Source organism: Falco cherrug, chromosome 1 (genome assembly GCF_023634085.1).
Source record: "Falco cherrug isolate bFalChe1 chromosome 1, bFalChe1.pri, whole genome shotgun sequence".
In the NCBI taxonomy this organism is placed as follows: Eukaryota; Metazoa; Chordata; class Aves; order Falconiformes; family Falconidae; genus Falco; species Falco cherrug.
This window is the reverse complement of record NC_073697.1, coordinates 40653051-40675382: the sequence shown is the minus strand read 5'-3', so window position 1 is coordinate 40675382 and position 22332 is coordinate 40653051. Positions and strand designations below refer to the sequence as shown.

Sequence of the window (22332 nt, the reverse complement as noted above, 5' to 3'; positions counted from 1 at the left end):
AAACCCATGCTGCAATGTCTACAGTTCTCTACTGACTGCAGAAAATACCTCTGGGACTAGCTCAGAAGGAGACATCTGTGCTGTCAGTGTCTTAGGCAGCTGAGATGAGTCCCACCCTTTGAGGCAGAGGCAGTGCTGCTAAAAAAATATCAAATAACCTGGAACCCATGCAGAACTTCTGGGCTAGAGCGAGGACAGCATTCATGGCTTTGCAAAGGCCATTACCGCCTACTCATCTCTGGAACACAGTTCAGCCAAGGAATGCGTTTTCTTGGCTCTCCCTAACTGTTAAGGGCTTAACCACAACAACTTCTTAATGCTGATCTCTGCGTGCCGTTAGCAAATGTGCTGGTCATATCGATTGCCTGAGCTGTTCCTTCGAGATGGGTATTATTCTATGTGCTTAAATAGCATATTTATCTTCTGGTACCAAACATAATCTGACTCACAGATCCCCAGATAATACCTCTATTTAATGTTGTTTCTAAAACACACAGTACTGCTATAAAGACACCTCTTGGGAGCATCTTGTTGCTGAAAAGCCCGCTCTATTTTCATCTGCATTCTCAAACACAACCGCAGCAGTGGCTACCTTTGCTGTGCTCAGAGTAGATCCTTTTAGCAAACAGTTGCTGCACAAGACAGTTCCACTCTTTCCAAACCAACATTTCTTGTTTTGGCAGGTGTCTCTTCGCCTCCCAATAGTCTTGAACATGCACTTGCACATCAAGGGGAATGTGGTGCCCATAAGCACCTCCAAGCCTGCTGCCTTTGCTGGCGAAGCATCCTTGCAGAATCCCTGTGCAGGGATGTGCAACAAGTAACGTGCTGAATCGGGGTTGTTTTTTTCTCATTCCTCTGCCCCTCACCTTTCCTCCTCTGCTGCCTTTGCTCAAGCTGAGCACTCATCAAGTAGTTATGCTGAGGAGAGCTCAAAACAGTGGGAAAAAAAGCTGAAAAGACTTTTAATATTATTTCTTTTCTATATCACAACACATTTTACATTTTAGTTATATTAATTAAAAATGGAAAAAAACACCAACCAACCAACCCCAGCCCCCGAGACTTTTCTGGATTGTAGTGAGACACTGTTTCCTCCCAAGAAGCCCCAGGGATTACAGAGCAATATTCTTCTTGAGCCAAACGTTATGCTTCCTTGAAAAGCTGCACAGGGCTCAAATTGCAGTGGCAATCGCCCCAAATTGTGCCACAGAGCTGAGCTTTTACAACAACACCTGGAAGCCCAGAGATATGAGACCCTCTGGGGCTGCAGATGGGGTGGGAGTACAACTGGCACCCTGGGCAGGGGCAACAGGATGGAGCCAAACAGCCATAGATGCAGGAAGCCAGCCTTGATGGTTCCTCCTTGCCACTGAACCCATGAACCATCATAAATCCTACACAAAACAGATCCCTTTGGTCCCATCTGTTCCTTTTCTTTTCACCTGCCCTCTCCCTTCCTGCGTGACCCCTCTCCCCTCACACCCTGGATTTTGCAGCAACTCACCCCGCTGAGCAAAGGCTGTTGCGAGTCTGCTCCCAGAAGTTTATTCCTCTTCCCCATGCTGCCCAAAACCCATGCCCTGGTAATACTCCTCTTGACAGAGTTACACCAATTTAAACACGTGAGGAGTGAGCATTCTTCTTCCCAAGTTTCTTTCACACCTAAAATTGGTTTAATCCTTTGCTAAGCACTATAATATGTAGATATCTGTGGCTGTACTGGAGTTAAGTAGCATGAAACTATTAATCTTGCTTTAGTGGTCAGAGGTGTTGACTAGCCATTTATTTTCAAGCCCCAAATATTTCTCCTAGGTGGTTTGAGCTGCTTGGAGGAAGGGGGGAGGTTTGGACATGGTTTTTTCCAACCTAAGTTTTTATGTGATTCCACATCTCTCCTTGCTCTGTCCATAAGACAATTCATCTCTGGGTTTTGTGTGTGCTCCAGATGTAATTGTGCATTCCCCTCTTTTAGGCATTTCCTGCTCTCTAGTGCTGTTCATGCAACCTCTAGCAAAATACCTGTTCCGATGCTATTATTATCCTAGGCTTTATTATCCCAATTATACTTTGCACAACTATTTTGTTGCACTGAGGTGCAAGAGGCATTTGAAGAACTGGTTTCAGTTTAAAATCAGTAACTCCTTACTGGTTTGGCCTGTCACGATAGCAGGAAGCAAAATGTGTAGATGTAATCTAAAATCCAAGTTCCTTATGTGCTGTTTCAACAGGGCATGAGCAAGCCCATGGGGAAGTTTCACTCTCGTTAAGCTGCGAGCGCAAGTTTAACTACGTGTGCAGCCACTCCCACGGAAGTCAGCCTGACCATTCACCCTCTTAATTACAGGTCCATGTGTAAAAGTTTGGATGAAATGTAGTTTAATAAACTTTGTATAAATGCTAGGCTGTGGACCCCAGAGGAGCTATATTTGATAAAACCAAATTAGCCTGGGGTGGCTGCACAACAGGGTTTACATCTGTTCTGCAAACACAGTCCCCAGCTAAATATTAAATTGATTTAAACCAGCATAATCTCACCCAGGGAAGCCAGCAGCAGAGCCCATGTCATTATTAGGCACTGAATGCCGCCGCCCCAGTTCTTTTTGTTTACACTATGAAAAAACAGCAGTTCTCCTACGGCTGATGGTGTTAGACTGGTATGAAACAGGAGCTACCCTCAGGCAGGTTCTTCCAAAGCTTGGCAGGCGATGCTCCGAAGCCCAGTCTTCCCAGTGCCAGCGTGCTGTGCAGTCTGCACATCTCAAGGATGAGACCTACGAAACCCAAGACCACATAACTTAACACGTAACTCCATTCCTCAGCCCCAAAGGTACAGATTCAGTGCCCTTCTGCTACAACAGCCTCCGGTGTAAATCTGGCTGACGGTAAGCAAGGTGCATGAAACTTCAGGGACATTACCACTAAGAGAGTGGTATCAAAAAAAGATAGTAAGGCTCTGAGAAGAAAGGTGCTTCTGATGGAGAAGAGCCCAAATGCTAGTCTTGGGTGTTACTCTTCTTGTAAAAGTCGGGATGAGGGCATTTGTACTTTCAGAGACTTTTTTTTTTTTAACGGTCTCTCTTTTCTCCGGCACAAAGCCAAGTTCCTAATAACTACTATCAGCTCTGCATGAGAGCTAATGGAGAGCTTGTGGATCAGCAGCCCAGCGCTGCACAGCAAGGTCCCCAGACTGAGTGCAGCAGAGCTGGCGATGTGGAGCCCCAGGACTGTTTTTGTCAGGAATACTTAGCTGTGGAAAGGCCCCACTGGCTTTTTAGCGGGGTGCTTTCATGTACAGCTGCATCAGGTCTTCAGCAGGAGTGGCTCTCCTGAGAGCTATTAACAAACGTGCAGGATTGTTAGCCTCAGTCAAGGGGCTGGTGCTCAAACAACCACAGCCAGCCCTGCTCCGTCCCCCTGGGAGCTTCAGCAGGGAGATGTGAGCATGCGAGGCTTGTACACTCCAGCGGTGATTTTTGGCATGGGGTCAGCAAAACTGCCCTGAAGCCTAAGGCTGGTGTCTCCTGCCACTGCTGCTTTCCTGGCCATAGCCAGGGAAGGTGGTTAAGGCTTCAAGCAGCTGAGAAAATGGACATCAGCATCCTCTCCCAAACAGTGAATAACATTCAGTTGTCTTTCCCAAGAGCTACAAAGGAGTCAACCTGATGTGTGAGCCAGAGGAAGAAAGAGGGAGAACTGGTAGCAGAGCTAAGAGACATAAATAAACCTAAGCAGTGTCTACAGGTATGCTTATGCTTCAATCCCTCAGTTAATTACTGTCTGTTAGTGGAATTGCACCCAGCAGACCCGCACTGGGTCTGTCTGTGCAGCAGCCAGAAATGCACCTGCATCCCTGGAGCGGTGCCTGACCTTCCCGTAGTCCCTCTGATGGAGTGACTCCAGTTCCTGGGTGGTAAAAGCTACCATGGGGACAGCGGTGCCAGGGGCTGATTAGGGAAGGTGTTTCCATCCCGGGTATGTGAGTCAGCCAGAGGCAGCCTGCATGTCAAGGGCAGCAATTGCGTTTCCTTGTAGTAGTGTCAACGAGGGTTGGGCAGCACTGTTTGACTCCCTCCAGAAAGGGCAAAGGCAAGGAAGTGGTGCGCATGCAAAAGCCTCTGCAAATGAGCTGGGGAAGAGGAGAGGATGGGGAGGTCGAATGTGATAGCATCCCCTTCCCTTCCTCCTCTTCCTCGCAAATCTGATCTCTCTATGACAGGTGAGACCTCGTCAAACACACCCAGCACCATCTGCCTGCCTGCCTGCTGATGTGCCCTTGGGACAGTGGAGTTACTGTAAGAGTCTGGCACCCATAGCTGGTGAGGCTCTCAATCAATCCCCCACGGGTGCCAGCTGCTCCTGCAGCCCCAGTGTCGGAGGAGAGAGTCGTCGAGGTCAGGCACAGCAGAGATGCTTCTCGTGGAGCATCTGGCACAGCCCCTAACAATATGCAGCCCATCTTTGCTGTTTTGTTCAGGTTTTTGTTTTGAACATACAAAACTGCCTTGCTTCCCTTTATTCCTACCAAGAATACCCTGCACAATGACGGCAGCTCCTCTCTTTTCAGCCCCTTCCCTCCAGCTGAATGTGCAGGGGGTCACATTATACTGGGCTTCGGCGGCGGCTCTGAATGCCTTTCGTTATCCTCTTGCCGGGCTCCGATTCGGAAGGAAGGAGGGAAGACAGAGCTATTTTTATTGCATCTAGGCTCTCCCCAGACTGCATCTAACTTGCTATTGTTGGTCAATGATCTTTCAATTACTTGCTACACTTGGGACTTTGCTCTGTTCTTGCAAAAAAGGGCTGATGTATTCAACACGCTCTTTCCAAAGAGCAGGCTGGAATTGGATGATTAAGCTATGCAGAAGAGTTGCTTGCAGACAAACCCTTTCTTTTTGTAAGTATCAGAGTTTGAAAATGCAGTTCGCTTTTTTTTTCTCTGCAGCAAGTTTACCAGCTTTTGGTAGTTTCCAAATAATATGTCAGAGGTGGTCCGCTGAAGTGATTTTTCTGGTCCCAAGAAGCGCAACTTACTTTCTTCTGACTTTTTTTCCCCTTTTTCCTCCTTACTCTTTACACAATACTCTGATTTTTGTTATGAAGCTGGAGGTTACCTCAAAATACACCAGGATTTCAGAGGACTGGCTTTACAGAGATTACGTCTCTGGGCTGGGAGCCACACTTTTTACAGGTTTAGACCTAATTTTAGTCCCTAGTCTACACAAATCAACATTTTCCTAAATAGACACTCTGTTTTCACAGCTACCCAACTTGAGGCAATCAGATGCTGGTCTTTTGAGCCTGCCCACCTTCCCACTAAAACCAGATGGAGATCTAAGGGTCAGATCTTTCCATAAAGCTCCTTCAAGACACGACCTGAAAATAGAAAATCTACAAGAAAAACAGAAGCGGAGCAGATATACAGCAAGTTAACTTGGCCACTGTGATGCTTTTTGCTGAACCCAGATCGATCCAGCAGCCTCTGTGGTGCTACAGGATTGTGCAGTATGAAATATGGTTTCTTTTGAATTAGATATAAAACCGAGGTCCTAACATTTGTAATCACTAGAGCTCTTGCAGGGTTCTGCACAGAGACAGATGATTTAACCCAGGTCCATGGGGGCTGTTCCTGTCTCACTAACCACCATTTCCACAACAGCTCTGGAAGGGTGCAATGTTCTTCATTTGCTCTCCTAATTTCTCCAGTTCAATGAAGTTTTATTACTAATTTCCCCCTATCCTGAAATTGAAAGATCTAGAGCTACTGTGCAGATGGGGAGGTATTTCTCAGCTATTCATCATTACCGTGCCTGCAAATCTATCAGACCTTTGTTCCTGGCAGCACTTCAGTTACTGTATTTCATTCCTTATTCAGTGTATTTTTGAAGGACCTTTGTTCATTACATCCACGTCTAAATGAAGGAAAAAGAGAGGTCAAACTAGACTTCTAGCAAACTCTGAGCTTATGCCCAAATGTGCTTAATAATTGGATGTGTGTTGTTAAACAGGCTCACGGCAGGATTTCCAGGTGGGTGGGTAGAAAATAGAAGGTTTCTGTGCTTACTCCTGCTGCTCTGACACTTGTATCAGCTGGAGACCTTCGGTGGAAAAGCACCTGATTTGCATGAGAGAAGGAGGACTTGTGCTAGTGTGAGGTCTGGGACATGATCAGAGAAACCAAAGGGAAACAAGGGTGAGTTGTTTGCAGGAAGTCTGAATTCTGCAGAGGAAAAAACCCCCAAAAAAATCCCAAAGCAAGCCCTTCAAACGACCCAGAGAGTGTTTTGAAGGAAGATCGCATGGCAGTTGTTAAGTGTGGGGCTGGCCCACACACCTCCCCAGACAGCGACGAGCATCTCAAGTGAATATATTTTGGTCTGGGTCTGACCCTGTTCAGACTCAGACTTCATGGGTGCTGAAGGAAGAGGAGCTTTGGGGAAAACAGGTTTTTGAGTCACCTCAGTTGCTCGGCCTGAAGTTGCATTTAATGAGAAGGGCTTTAGAGCTATGTGTGAGCTGCTCTTTGCAATAGCAAGAATTTCTTTCTTGCAGTTTTCTTCAGCCTGGAAAGGCGAGGAATTTCTAGTGGAGTGCAAGGGATGATGACAGTGCTGGATGGCAGGACATCCTTTTCCTTCTTCTTGCTGTTTTTAGATCATGGAGGAGTTTTTGGATAGGGAGCAAGGACATGCTGCTGGAGCCATATCATCTGGATACAACTAGGGCAGCTGGGAGTACCTTCAACAGAAGGGACAGGGCTGGGAGACACTAAGGAGTTGGGAACATGGGCAAAGGTTGCAGTGGGTGGAAACGGCAGGCTGGGTGTGGAACAGAAAAACTGGTGATGGTTATAAGCTAATTGGAAATGGCTGGTTCCAGGCCCTTGAGAAGGGAGTTACTTCAGGAGTTTAGGGCTCCTGTGAAACAGCTCATCTCAAGGGAAGGAAAAAAGCATGTACAATGCAGCATTATGGTTATGGCTTCAGTTGATTTTTGACCCCAGGTATCACCATGACTTAGCCATTTTGAGTTGTTTAGATAAACAGACTGAGCAACCAGCTTCCCAGGGCAGCTCCATTGTTAACACATCCGTGATATCCAGCTCAGCTGTGACTCAGACATCAGCAATGATGTTCTGACCTTATTAATATCAATGGGAGTCTTCTTAACGAGGACATAATTTCACCCCAGAGAGCAATTCATTAATTAGCATCTCTGGCTATCCTGTCATTTGGCATATGAAGTGGGCAGTAACTTATATACTAAGCAAACATGCGCTGAGTAAATATGCATTCAACTACACGTATAACGACAACATACAGGGTCATAAAAGTCTGGCAGCAAGAGTGAACAGAGGCAAGTGTAGCTCCTCACTCCAAACATAACTCAGTGTTGGTGGCACTTGCTCATTGTACAGCCTTGTCTAAAATCAATGTCCAAGGAAATGCTTGCTTAATTAGTTGTTGATTTCACGTGCTGCATGAAGTTGTGCAAGAATCACTCAAGTGCTGCTCTGATGGCATTATTTTTTTTCAGCCATGATAACTGGGACTCCTCCATCCCTCAATGCAATACCCTCACAACATGCGGTTTGCAAAAACACCATTGTCCTGCTGCGCCTGTTGCCAGGAAAGAGTGTTTTAATCATTCTAGTAAGTCTATTATGAAATATTTCTGTTTTCCAAAATAAAAATAGCCTAGCCTGCACTCTGGGCTAAACTAACTCCTCCCTTTACCAACTGCTTTTTCATGTTCAAAAGTTGTCATCTAATTAAAAAAAAAAAAAAAAAAGCAGCAGCATTTTTTAACATTCTTTGCATGTTAAAATTGAACAGATTAAACAATTTAACTATAATGATCTCCCACAGTTAATGTTTCGTGCAGACAGCGACAGGGTACAGTGTGATCACTAACAAGGTCAGGGAAGGATTTCTTCTATTGTGCAACACCCACAGATGTTAGTCGTCTCTGAAGTATTTGAGATTGGCCACTGACAGCTGTTAACTGGACTGTCGGCTTGTCATGATGTGAAAACTCTTTCCCTACTTTGATTTGCTGGATGATCTTTTCCAATTCTTCATTTAAGAGAGTTAAAGTTTGCTTGATGAAAAACAACCATCAGCCACTGCACAGATCTGATTATTTTAGTTATGTGCTAGAAAACATTTTCATTTACAAATTTTAAGGAACTACTATAGTAAAAAGGGTGGGGAGAGATACAAGGAAAGATGGCATCTTGTATTTTTTCACCTAGCTGGAAAAAAACCCACACAAATTGCTGAGCACACAAGCAGTTCTTCAAATCTGATGCCGATGCAGAGATGTTCAACTGAAGCCCAGGATGGGAACCATTTCTCAAAGTTTATTCTCACCAATGTTTTTACTTTCCATTTCTTGTGCAACACCTAGCTGTGCTTGGGAAGGAAGGGGGGAGCAGGTGTTGTGAAAATGTAAGTATTGTTATCTCTGATAACTGAAGCAAATACGAACATGTGGGGAGAGACAAAGCAGAGGACGGAGGCAGTATTTGAGAGCAGATGCCAACCCCAGGCCTGAGCTGGTAATACCAACACGCACCAGCAGTACAGAAGCCGGTCCAGAGGCGTTTCCACTGGTGGGAACCCTTTGGCTTCAGTTGGTGGGAGCAACCTGTGTGGGCAGCACCTGCGTGACCGTATGGGGCCTGCGTGGCCGGGGCCTGTCGTTGTGGGCTGCCGGGCGGCTCCTGTGAGCAGGTGCCAGCAGGTTCCCCCGTGCCCGATGGCGCCAACGCCAGCCGGCTCCCAGCCGGGCCCGCCGCTGGCCACGGCCCAGCCCAGCGGCCACGCTGGCACCGCCTGGGGGGCGCCGCTTACACCGGGGACAAGGGACAGATCCTGCGGCAGCGCCAGGCGCCGGAGCAGAGGTGCCCCCCACCCGCGGGGCAGCCCCCGGCCAGGCAGCCCGTGCCCCCCGGCCCGGCCCGGGGAGGTCCGCGGTGGAGCTGATCCCCAGCTGCAGCCCGTGGGAAGGACTCATGGCGGAGCAGCCCATGGAGGACTGTCTCCTGTGGGAAGGCCCCCGCGCTGGAGGGGGGAAGGGTGTGAGGGGGCAGCAGTGGCAGCGGCAGCAGCGGCGTGTGAGGGACTGACTGCAGCCCCCATTCCTCATCCCCCTGCACCACTGGTGGGAGACGGGAGAGAATTTGGGAGCAGAGTTCAGCACAGGAAGAAAGGAGGGGCGGGGGGAAGGTGTTTTAAGATTTGGGTTTATTTCTCATTACCCTGCTGTGATTTGATTGGTAATAAATGAAACTGTTTTCCCCAAACTGAGTCTGTTTTGCCCGTGATACTAACCGGGGAGTGATCTCCCTGCCTGTATCTGCACACTTTCGTCATATTTTCTCTCCTGGGTCTAGCTGAGGAGGGGAGTGATAGAATGGCTGGTGGGCACCTGGTGTCCAGGCAGTGTCAACCCACCCCAGTGACACACAAAGGATAATCCAGAGAGCAGCATCATGTGCTGGCTTTATCTTGAGCTGGGTGAGTCTCAGAGCCAGACTGGCTTTTGCTGGTAGCACCTTGGATAATGACAGCGGAGGGTACCTGAATCGGCAGATTCAGGGCATGCTGGCAGGTGTTTGTGTCCCAGGAACATGCACATATATAGAAATACACCCTCTCTGTGTCTCCAACTCTGCGTAGCCTAGAAGGTATTGGTAACCCATTTCTCACCTCTCGCATCTTTTTGGTTTTACATTTCCTTTGGATACCAGGCCAGGCCAGCCCCGCACAGCATTTTAAAAATGAAGTCAAGATTTCATTCTTCTTCTTGGGGCCTCAAGCAGAAGAGGCAAAATGCATAAACAATGATTTTGTTAGATTCTTGACTGACAAGAAGACAGAAACTGGTCTTTAGACTGTTTTCTTTCCTATCTGCTCAACACCCTTCATTATTCCAGGTAACTCACTTAGAAATCACCAAGGCTCCCCCTGAAGAAACCTCCTTCAGCTCAGACAGGTAACTAATATTTTGATTTCTAAATACAAATTAACTATTTAAATACGGTGAGTTGGCTATTTCCATCTAGTCTCTTGTCTGTCTTTGCATTACTGTACCTAAACCGCAGTCACCCTTTTATATAGGGAAAAATGTGAAAAGTGTATTTTTTTGCCTTTCATTTAAAACCTGAAAATTTCTCAGCTGTTGACATCCTTCCGCATTTCAAACAAGGAGTAATTCCAGACACAAACAGATCAATGGAGACAGACCAAAGGCAACATTTACCCAAGAACACTAACATCATCAACTTTCTCACTCTTTCACCCCACTGAAAATGAAAGGTCTGAGAATTCTGAACAGCATCTGTGTTTCTGCTCCACCCTTCCCGCCGCACATGACATCCTTGCTGGTGTGCATAGAAAACAGCCTGCTGCTTTGCCCGTGAACTCAGAAGAGGACCAATGGTGTAATTGCTTTGCTTCTTCCTCCCTCAGTCTTTGCTGTTACTGATTAAAGCCTAGAAGACCTCAGAGATCTTGTTTTCCAGGATGGGGAGGTATCCCTTTTTGCAGATCCCTGCTTTCTCACTTACACAACCAACTAGTAAGGCACATTCACCTTCCTAATTTTAAACAGGAAACCTTTACTACCCAGCGACGATAAACATGCCTCTGTAACTCTCGCATGAACTGCCTGCTTTGCTGGAGCCAGACCTGATGATGGCAGATCTCAGCACAGATCCAGCTCTCAGTCAGAAAACCCCGAAGCATAATCTGAGCGTGAACAACTCCAGCTTTAACTCCTCCTGTTTCCAGCCACAAAGACGTGGCATCCCTTCCCATCCCGTTGTCCCCATCGCCGCAGCATGCTGGGCCTCGCCGTCCATCCTGTAAATGGGGGAGGCTGCTCACCGCCTCAGTGCTGCGTGGGGATCCACAAGGCTGGTGCGAGGAGATGGTGGGTGGCATGAGGAGATGGCGGGTGGCAGAGCTGCAGGCCCTGGGTGAAAGCCCCTGCAGCAAACGAAGCAAACCCACCCCAAACTCGGTTTTTATTCAGTCTTTTCCCTCCTCTTCAACCTCGAGGCCTCCCACACACCTCAGTGCCACCCTCACCCGTGGCATGAGGGGCAGTCTGGGGGTGGCTGAGGTGTCAGGCCCTGAGGAGAGGGGTCAGGCCCTGAGGCAGGGGTCAGGCCCTGAAGGGGGGAGTCAGCCCTGACACTGGGGTGGGGGGGTAACCCCGGCGCTCTATGCTCCCTGGGCGGCAGAGGTGCCCGCAGCGCGGCCGCTCTGTCCGCCTCCCGCCGCCCCCACTCGGTGGCAGGAGGCGGGGGAACCCCGCTGCCCGTGGCCGGCGTGCGGGTGACGTCATCGGCCGCGGCCCGCCGGCGCCGCCTGGCTGCTGCGCGCCCGGCCCGCCGCCTTCCCGTCCCCCTCCCCGTCCCCTCCTCCCCGCTCCGCACCGACACCTCGCGGCCACCGTAGCGGCGGAAGCCCCCTCACCGGCCACCGTCCCGGGAGGCGCCGCGGCGGATGGTCCGCGTTGTCCCGCCGCCCCCCGGCCGCCCCTCACGGAGTCGGCGGCGTCGGCGTCGGCAAATGGAGCGGGCGGTGCGGCGGGGCCCGGGCTGGCGGGGCGGGAGGCCGCCTCGGAGGCTGCTCTTGGCGCTGCTGTTGTTGTTGATGCCGGCGCTGCCGGGGTTAGGGCCCGCCGCCGCCGCTGCCGCCGCCGCCGCTGCCGCTGAGGAGGCGGCGGCGAAGGAATGCGACAAGCCGTGCGCCAACGGCGGGCGGTGCCAGCCGGCCAGCGGGCAGTGCGAGTGCCAGCCCGGCTGGGTGGGCGACCAGTGCCAGCACTGCGGGGGGCGCTTCAGGTGAGTCCCCTAAGGGGAGGGGGGGGTGGGGGGCTGAGGGTGTCGCCGGAGGGGGGCTTGGGGACAATATGGCCGTGGGGGTGAGCGGCTGGTTTCGGGTACGGGGGATAAGCAAGAGAGACAGACACAGCAGGGACTTGGTGGCCCTGGGTTAAGCTGGCCAAGGGGACGCCTGGAGGGAGGGGGATAAGGAGGTGGGGGGTGTGAGGGTGGTCTGGGGCCTCAGGAGGGGTGGGAGCCTCCGCCGTGGGCCCGAGGGGCAGATCAAGGTGCAGGTGGGAGGTGAGGAGGGAACAAGAGGGCCTTGGGTGTCCCTTGGTTGGGTCTGCGGAGGGACCATCCAGGGGACAGTAGGGGGGGTGGGTGTGAGGGGTTGATCCAGCGGGGTGTAAAGGTCGGGGTGGGAGCCGGGTGGGGGGACAACAGGGGTTTGGGTGCAGAGCAAGGGGTTCTGGGCGCATGTGGCTGTGTCTGGGGAGGCTTGAAGGGTGGCAGGAGCACGGGTGAGCGTGCCCGAGGCCAGGCCTGAGGGGCTGCAGGGGATGGCAGCGGTTGGGGCTGGGAGGCGGGGGGGGGGGTGTCTGGGATTAATGGGGTGGAGGTGTCAGGTGCCCCTCAGAGCAGCACTTGGGAGAGTGGCGGTGGGTGCGTGCAGGGCGTTTGTAACGCAGAGAGGTGCCTCCGGGGGGGTGGAATTTTGGGTGTTGGTTGCTGGGCTGGCACAGGGGCAGCTGGGGAGCAGCTGGGGTGTGAGGGGCTGTGGGGCTGCAGGAGCAGCAGGGCGGGCGCAGGGCATTGTGTGGGTGGGATGTGGGCATGATGGGGTGCGCAGGGCCGAGCATGGGAGGAGCTGGGCTGCAAATGCAGGTAACTGGGTTTATGAGAGAATGTAAGGCTGAGGGGGGGCTTTTGGGTAGGGGGACATGTTCATACAGCCCCCAAACCTACCCTTGCTTCCCTAAGTAGAAGTCTGAAGGATGGTGTGTGAATGGGGGATGGTTTTGTGGGTGGGGGTGGCTGGTGTTGGAGCAGTGGGGAGCAGGTGCTGTGGCTGGAGGACAGCCTGGGTGTGGGTCGAGTTCCTGGGTGGGGGCAGATACGGACTGACGTGGAGGTAAGGGACTGGATCTGGCTGGGAGCAGGTTGGAGTGGGAGAGGAAGGGCATATGAGCAGGTGTTAGGGCTGGGTGGAAGCAGTAGGGGTGTTTGGAGAGGGGGGGATGGGGTTTAAGCAAGCTCATCTTGGCAGATAGCTAAGCAGGTGTTGGTTTTGTTAAGGTTGAATTTGGGAACAATATGGGCGGGGGAGAGAAGCAGTGTCTTAAAGGGGGTAGCTGGCACGTGGGGAGGCTCAGCTCTTGGGCAGGGGAGCACGTGCGGGAGTGATGCTGGCTCTTGGGGAGGGACAGTGGGAATAATGGCCTGGTGGAAGGAAGCTCACATGTTTGCTGGGGGACAAGGCCAGCGCTGGACAGCTGGAGAGGATCAAACAGGACAAGGGGTGGTGTGAGGTTCCTTCTTCTGCGTGGGGTCCTTTTTTTTTTTGAGAAAAAAGGCTAAACTGTGTTCTGAGGGGGGGGGGGGAGATAGACACCCCCCCACCTTCCCCCGGCTCTGTGCTTGTCCAGGCCATGTGTATGTGTTTGTGAGGGATGGCTGTACAGGGGAAAGGTCATCTTTGGGCTGTGCGGTACTGGAAAGCATGTTGCCTGCAGTGCTGAGGCCAGTGCGGCTGGTGATGGGATCCTTAGTTGGGCTCTGTGTCTAAAGTCTATTCCATTGGATGAGAAATCTGAAATCTTCATGGGAACAGGCTGGAAAGGCACCCTGGCTTCTCTGCATAAACTTAAGTTTTCAGTGGAAGAGGTCTCTGTGAGATGGTTACCTGCTTTGGTTTCATCAGCAGTGGTAGCGATAGAGGCAGCATGTGTGTCTGCTTGCGTTAAGTGAATTCCCTGGCAGGGCTTATTCTTGGAAAAGAAGGAAATAAAAAAAGGATGGTCGTTCCAGGCAGCAATCGCTTTTTCAGGGAGCTTCTTGTGGAAAGTACCAACCACCCTTTGATGATGCTCCCTGTAGATCTGGGTGAAGGGAAGCTATTCATATAAGCTGAACTCATGGAGGAAAACCACTTTGTGTGCTTTAAGAGTTAATTTTGTATTTTTTTATTTGTGTTTTTTTGACAGTCTCATATATGGGTGTGTGATGCAACTAATCTGAAAATGGTTTTGTGTGGAAATGATGGCCAGGCTAGGCAAGCCCTGGAAGCTGAAAGCTTCCTTTGCAATGTTTTTTGCCTGTCCTGATAAGAATTTTTTTCTAGTTGAGAGAGTGTGTTGTGAAATAGCCACTTACCTGTTACTTTGCTCAAGTGGTTTATTGGTCATTTTTAAGAGGACTAGATTTGGGTAAAGGCAGAGGCTTCTTTTCCAAATGGCAGAACTGGTGCTGCTGAGTAAAAAAAAGAATTTCGATATATCCACTGCTAAGGGCCTTTTTTTTTTTAACCTCTTGTTTATTTTGATAAAGCTTTCTTCTTTTTCACACATAACTGATCTAAAATTTTGACTGAAAATATAGTGCATGGTTTTTTCTCTAGGTGTTTTATTTAGCTGTTTATTTATTAGCGACTTGAAGTTTCTAGTAATATTTTTTAAACTGAGTTCTGAGAAGTGCAAACAAGTGTTTTTAATGATATTTAGAGCTATGCAGTTGCAACTTTCACACGTCTTGAATTTGCTCTGTCTCCTGTCAGAAATGGCACTGCAGGGGTTTATTTATTTTTGTTTTTGTGCGTGGCTGTCAAGAGCTTGGCTTTAAAATACTCGACATGTTATTAGATGCTGTAGGTACAAATGGGAAGTAGAAGGGCAGGTGAAAATTATTTTGTAAGTGTGGTATATTCCACACTCTTATCTGCTTGACTGAGAGGTGTAATTAAATTTGGCATGTTAATCTTTCTGTCCTTATCTAGATGTATATGATGACTGTATTTGTGGCCTTGACTTCTTTGTTTATGTTGAACGCTGGGGTTGTCATGATAAAACTTGTGCTTCACTGACCTACTAATCCCTCACATCTTCCGGTGTTAGCAGTGAAGAACAAACATCGTAGCTTCATGTTGCAGTCCGCTAATATTCTACTTGCCTTCTTCATGGGGAAAGTCTGTTTATTTAGATTGTGGTTAGGCATGTAGGTAACAAACCTTGGGCGGATGATTTTCTTTCTTGTTTCACCCAAGCCACAAAAGGAGAGATGGTGTGCAGTGCGTTACCGTTCTAATGCGGATGTATGGGTTTTTTTTTAAGGATGGGTGGCGTGCTGTGTCTTCTGAAAGGAAAGGGCATAGTAGAAGTGTGCCTGTGTGTGGTGTTATTAGTAATCGTTCTTGGTTGTGGGATGGTTTCTGAGAAAAGGCCGATTTATGCACAGGTCACTGATGCTGTTGGGGTGTGTGTGGAAGACTGAGTTATGAAGGACTTCAAGTGACTCTTTTTTTTTTTTTTTTTTTTTTTTAAGATGTGGAACAAGCCACTTGAGTTCTTTAAAGATAAAGATCTTGGTTTTAAAGGAAGCTGAAATAGAAAATATAGGACGTGCCTGATGTGCCTGTGTTTTCTATTTCTGTACAAACCTCACTGGAGTCTGCTGCAGGCCAGTGGCTTCAAGCTGCCATAATTTGGGCAGGAGAGGACTACTGCTGTGAGGCTGTCTGCTGGGAGGGATGAGAAATCTCCCAGTCACAGAGGGCTGCAGCAGCATGCTGGAGGTAACGTTTTCAAGCAGTGGGAGCTCAGGAGCACCAAACTCTGGAGAGTGAACTCGCCAGCACTGGGCGTTGTACAGTCAAAAGGGTGCTGCAAGCTTTGGGACCAGATACTCTTCAAAGTGCTTCCTGGACCTCAGTGACACAACCTCTTGTCCTGCTTGAATTGAATTGTTTTAGCCAGCTGTCTGATAAGCAGACAGACAGGGGCTGATGGGGGAGGAAAAGCACAGGTTAAGAAAAGACCGCTATTGTACGTAGATTTTTTTGGACCAGAGATTGTGGAGGGTTGGTTTAACAAATCCAGGATGATGCTTGGCTTCTGGAACAGTAGTTGTCCAGGGATTGTGTATATAGGCACACTGATGGGCAATTTGATGTATGGTTGTAGCCTCAAATATGAACAATCTATATTTTGACTATATAATGAAATACCAAATCATTCCAGAAAACTAGGTTTTGTATGTAAATGCATTGGTTCTCTTTTCATGATAATGCTTTCCCTTCCCGCACCTCCCTTTTTTTTTTTTTTTGAGGTGGGAGATGGAAAATGCTGAGCAGTACTTAACAGTGCAACGTGACAGTTGGAGGAAAAAAAAGGAAAAGATTAGAGTGTATCTTTTAAACTACCTTTTTATTAATTTAATGGAGGCAGTTATGGGCTGCTCATTGAACATTATTAAGGAGTTGGTGGTAATACAGTGTCCTTGGCCAAAGAATATTACAGTGAAGAGGAATTTTATCTCTAGAAGATTTGGGTAAATTGTAACTTGAGAGAGTGGCTAGCTGGCAAAGAGCTATCACAGTTCCCATTCTTAAACAAACGGGAAATTTTGGTCAAAAGCTAGTATACAAAACCATTGTTTTTAAAATGCTACTTGAGGCAGTTTAAAGCTTTAGGAAAGTCAGGAGACTAGTTGATATATCTAAGGATGTTGGCAGTTTGAATCAAATCAGTTTAAGTGCTCAAATTAGATTTGGGTGCTGCATTTGTGCCTGATCCCATTCTGTTTCTCTCTTTTCATTAGTGCGTTACTGTGCTTTAAAATGATTTTCTCTTTCATGTTGCTGTGCGAGAGGCTCACTCAAATGTTTTGCACTGGTAATAAAAGAATAAGCTATTTTAAGTAGGAAATACTTAAGCATTATCAATTTTAAAGGATACACTGGGGGAAAAAAGAGCTTTTATGTGCTTTTATTTAGTTTTTGGAGGCATTATTTTCAGCTCTGGATTTATAACTTTGCTAGGAAGTGTGTGTGTATATCTGTCTACATATGCATATACATATCTATATTTCTGTCTATCTATACATGTATTTAAATGGCCTGTTCATTGAGAGATAAACTCATGGCTAATATTTCATCTGAATTCTCACTGTTTTATTGTTACTCTTGCTGTTTTATTGGACAGTCTGATGTTTTACTAGGGCTGTTTTAAGAACAGAAAATTCCTCTGTGAAATAATTCAGTATTTCTGAAATATCTGAGATGTTCTACGCTTTTTGCCTTGTACTGAACGGCCAGCATAAATATTTGACTTGTGTGAGGTTTTGTTAATGCTTGCAGTAAGCTCACTTCTTATCATTACTTTTCAGTCTGCTTTATAGCAAGGAGTCAATAGTGGAAAATTCAGAACAGTAAGACAATGTGGTACAGGCTAGATCCTACCTGTCATCTCTGCTTCGTGCGCATCAAACGCCTTCACCGTTGGAGCATTAGTTATTGGAATTACTGAACAGTTCATGGTTTTAACCTGCGAGAGAGAGGGGAGTAAGCAGTGTTCAGCTGCTGCCTTCCTGCTAAGCATGTCTGAGTGTTGAGACCTCCAGGAGTGGTGCAGGTAGAGCATAATGTTCTTCTGCTTGCCAATTCCAGGAACATACCACTGCCTCAGACTTGATTGCTAACGCCTCCTTTTCTGCAGTGGTCAACATGAAAGACATTTCTGTCTCATTTCTCTATGTCTGTTTGAATATCAGGGAATAGCTGCCTGAGTCAGCTTAGCAGAAGTTGTCTGACAGCGCTCTAGATTTTTCTGTTATTTCCCAGTCTCAGTTGCTTCTTTCATTATGGATCCAAAATAAGCTGATGTCCAACTGGGTGTTCGTTACCATCTTAGTCAATTTACATTTTACATAAATGACTTCTGTTGAAATACCAACAAATGACTGAGGTTAGCACTGTCTGAGGTTAGCACTGTTTTCACAGAAACTGGTTTTTTGTTTGTTTGTTTGGGTTTTTTTAATCGAGCTTTCAAAATAACCAGGACCCACAATGTTTTTATCATGTGTCCCGATAAAGTTAAATAACATTTGGAATGAATGTGATGGATTTTACTTTCCTGGCTTGTTCCTCTGAAGCTTTCATGAGCAATCAAATTTTAAACCATGAGCTTACTGTGACTAACGTGTCCATGAAGATCCATGCTGAAAACCCTTTGTATATTGAGATAATGCTGCTACTGACCAAACTGTTGTATATACTGCATTAATTTATGATACCCTCGGGTGCTCTTCTCTTAAACAGCCAGTTTCCTTGAAGAATTTTTTTCCAATTTGAAATTCCAAGCACAGTGCCTGGAATTAGCTCCTTGGTCTGGTAGAGCTTTGCTTTCTTCCCTGCACTCAAAATGTTCTCAGCAAATACTTCTTTAGGAGCTCTTACATCACATGGTCTGAAGCATAGTGAAAAGATACATTAAGAAATACAGAAGGCAGGATTGAGAACTATGTGGTTTTGTAGGTAAAGTAATTGGGGTGGTGGCGGAGTGAGTTGCTATAAAGTGGAATTCACTCTACGAAGTACCACGATTTATTATTACAGTACTCTGTTCTTGAATAGCCGTGTGCTAACATCTGCCCATGTAACCATTGCAGTATCCTGAAAGCAGGGCAGGAAAATTTGATAATGAATTTTACAGCACAGAACAGAGATGATAATTTGCTTTTGTGTGTGGCTTTGAATTAAACACTCATTTAGTCACTAAAACACTGAACCAGTAATGATGTTTGCGTTTTGTTTCCTGCTTTTGTTCCCTTGCTTTGTTTGTGGCTGATCCACATGGAGTTCCTTTAGAGTCTACTTGAGACTAATGTCCTTCCCTCCCTTGCTTAAAATATTTATTTGATAGAGAGGCAGGTTGCTGTGAGGGTTTTGGTGGATGTGCTGCATGCATATGATTCAGGGCACAGTTTTGCCTTGTAGAGCCTTGAAATCCTTGGGGTTCTCAAAACGGAAGGGCTCTGTCCTGATTGTAGAATTGTGAAATCATTAGGGTTGGTAAGAGACTGTAATTGCACACAGAACAGTCTTCATGTGAAAATCTGAAAAGCTAAATTTGGTACATCAAAATAGTGGGGGATTTTTAGACTAACATTTTGAAGGAAATGGACTCAGTGTTCTGGGCTGATAGTAGCCTTTGTGCCTCTCACATGATGAAAAATTTAAATGTTTTAATGAATGGCTGAGCAGTATTCTGGCTAAAGAAGGGCAGCAGATCTCTAAATCAGATGGTATGAAATACTTCTAGGACACCCCAGGATCTAGTTATCGTTCCTGGTACTGGTTGTGACTTAATTTGGTAAAACAGGTTTCCTGTGGTATTGTCAGTTTCAGAATTTTCACTTCTCTGAAAATGCAGAAGTAGAATTAAGCTGGTCTAAGGGAGATCACGCTAGCTGAGGTGGTCTGGGCATTTGAACCAAGGGTTTTCCAATGTGTAAACTACCTTTTTTCCCCCTTGTTGTCATGCTTGCTGAGCTTGGTAGCCATAGAAGAAATAGCGTTGCTGTACACAACACTCATCTCAGACGTGCTTATTGCATGTTGCAAAAATTCAAATAAGGGCTGTTCCTTCATGTAGGTACAGGGTGTTACAAGTCCTGTTATGGGTGAAAATTATCTGTAATGACTTTTACCATTAGCCAGTGCCACTCAGCTTTTTGTAGAGACTAATGCAGGATGTATGAATGCATCTGTGAAGATCCCAGTTTTTCTGTTATTTATCTTCTTTTTCTATTCCCTGTTTTTCAGAAACCTTGGTTTTTTCTTTGCTTATTTCTGTAGTCGGAAAGGACACAAAATAAGGAAGGCTACATTAGGAAAACACCCCTTTGAAGACTTTCTTACTAGTGTTTGTATTGCATGAAAATTTAATACCCATCTCCAAGTGTAAGAAGCTTGATGAATTAGCATTTTTTGTAAACTCCTTTTATGAACTCAAATACAGAAGGTGAGAATGGTTTTTCCATTCAGAAAATTTAGGTTGGATTTAATATTATGTCATTATGAAGTGAAAGAACTGAGTCTTCAATGACCCTGCTTTTAAAGCTGTGGTAGTTTTCATCCCTGCTGTTTTTCAGTCATTAGTATTACTCTGAAAAAAAATTACACCTCTAGTGGATTTAGCTTTGGGGAGTTGCTACTGGTATAATGTGTAGCTATGTATTGACTGATTTTGGTTGTTCGCTCCCCTCACCCCCATCTTTGCGCATGTGTTGTTATAACCTTCCTTTTGAAGTTTTGTGTTGCTCTAAATATTGGTCTTGTGGCACTGTTGCCAGATACTTTGAATGTAATTGCCTTATCTGGAGAAAAATCTACTATTGAGGTTTACTCTGTGCACAATTTTTGGATTTCATTGCTTATCACAATCAAGAACATGTTTGAGTTCTTCTAAAATAAACTTTCCAAGATGGCTTTGTGAAGGTTTTTCGTAGCAGTGTGCAGCACGTTTCCTATCAAAGTTGTTCACCTGCCTTTTTAATGATTAATTTATACGACTGATACCCTATTAATGCAGAGTGGAGAGTGTCACATGAATTTTATAGTGATTTCAGAGCTTAGTATCTCCAATGCCTGCCTTTGTTACTTTGATCTTGAATATCAGCAAAGGCAATGCCAAGAAAAAACGTTCTGGCCAGTGTGAGACCTGAAACGCAAAGTAGTGTGGGACTGAAATGCTGACTGTGCGGGTCAGTGTTACAAGAAAGAAATCAGTGAAAGCTCCTGTGTTATTGCCCATCAAGGATTTCTGTGCTGCTAGAAAAAAATACTGTATCTGAATTGTGAGCAGACACTGAAATTGCTGGTCAGCTGATAGAAAAATATTGAAATCCAAATAATATACTGGGAGATAGTTACTGTTGAGGTCACTGGTGTTTCTGTGATTTTTTTATAAATGGAGAATAGGAACAGGCATGATTTTACAGTCAGTTGCTTTTATTTTTATTTTAAAATTTGGAACTGAATTTATTGTTGTACAAGATACACTGTATTTCCAGATGCATTTATTTATAGTTGCTGTCTGGTTGCTTGACAGAATGTTAGTGCACTTCTGTTAACTGATTGATTTATTGCATTCAAACATATAACAGGCAGATCTTTAAATTTGGGCAGTCAGTATCTGTTTCTCACAAGCACAGGTTGCAGCAGTTCTTTAAAGTCAGTGTTTTTCATTTTGGGAATGGTAATGGGTGTTTAAGTATGCCCTTGTTCAACTTTTGGAGTATGAATCATTTTGAGGAGGTGTTGAAGTGGTTCAAAGTCAGAAAGAGAACTTGACTTCCCGCCTATGCACATTTTTTATGAAACATCCATTCTAATGTTGCTGGAAACATATTTTTTTTTTTCTTAGGGATACTGCTGATACTCTGTTAACTTGTTTTATATGAATTTGTGGTGAGCCCAAAGAAAACTCGGAACTATGTAAAAACATAAAAATGTTAAAATATTAATTATTGGATCGTTTGCAGCTATTCTCAGTAACCTGAGCTGTTGAAGATTTCTGGGACAGCAGGCAAATGTTGTCTCAATACGTGCATAATTTCTTAACGCGAATGGCATAGGAATGATAGTTCCTATGCAGGTTTGGTGTTTGAATGTGAAAGGGTGGGGATTACATTGCTGGTGGAAAATGGGAATGTGTAATCCAGCGGTAAAAGCTGTAGTGACTTTATAGCCTGTAACTTTTCTAACAGCACCTAAGGAAAAATAGAAAGGGAATAAGGGGGCTTCTGTCCTAAAAAGGCAAAGGGAATGAATAAATGAGCTGCCCAAGGCTGGCATGCTGGCTGGTTTTATAAAATGTGCGAGTTGTTTCTTCTGAAATGTGTCTGAAGTTGAGGCTGCAGCAGGCTGGTTTGGGTTCTCCAATTCTGCTTTGAGCCCTGTCTCTGGGTGGCTGCGTGCATCCTTGGTCAGCAGACATGGGCAGCATTAGGATGTAGCGCTGGAACCAGAGCTGAATGGGAGAGGGAGAATGGTTGACAGTGTGCTTGTGCCAACTTGAGGAATGGTAGATGGCTGCACAAACTGAAATCTCTGCAGGGCTTTGGTTACTGTGAGCTGTAACAAGGCTTATGGATAAGAGAATGTGGGTTCCCTTGACTTAAATATTAGCTGGAAAGGAGGTGCAATGTGTTCTGGTAGCTTGGAGGTAGAGAGCAGCTTTTCTTCTTTGTCTGCATTTCCTGGTAGTGTCTTTTTAAGCAAAGAATCTCAGGTTTTGTATTGCTGTAAGTTCCGGGAGTTTCTCCTCTGAAAGAAGAGGTTGGTATCACAGCCCCGCGACCCCCCTCCCCCCCCCAGCCTCTGTAGTTCTGCCAGATCACCAAGTACCATCATATCAGGTATACCCTTAACATTGATCAGGTGCAATTCCCTTGAGAATAAATGACCACACAACCTACAACTTTAGGAATCAAATGGG

General features: G+C 46.4%; 1 protein-coding gene across 3 annotated transcripts in view; it reads left to right on the top strand.

Annotated features, from left to right (window-relative positions):
- The first annotated feature begins 11389 nt into the window (after positions 1-11389).
- The window catches only part of ATRN (attractin), a 156843-nt gene continuing 145900 nt past the window's right edge, over positions 11390-22332 (top strand). For 2 of the 3 annotated variants that reach the window (XR_008735201.1, XR_008735187.1), the window contains exon 1: positions 11390-11857. Coding sequence is in view for 1 of the 3 variants with exons in the window: in XM_055727074.1 (XP_055583049.1) it covers positions 11517-11857 (341 nt within the window). In the remaining 2 variants the exon portion in view is untranslated. The remainder of the gene's footprint in view (positions 11858-22332) is intronic. The other variant, XM_055727074.1, reaches the window with a different exon arrangement.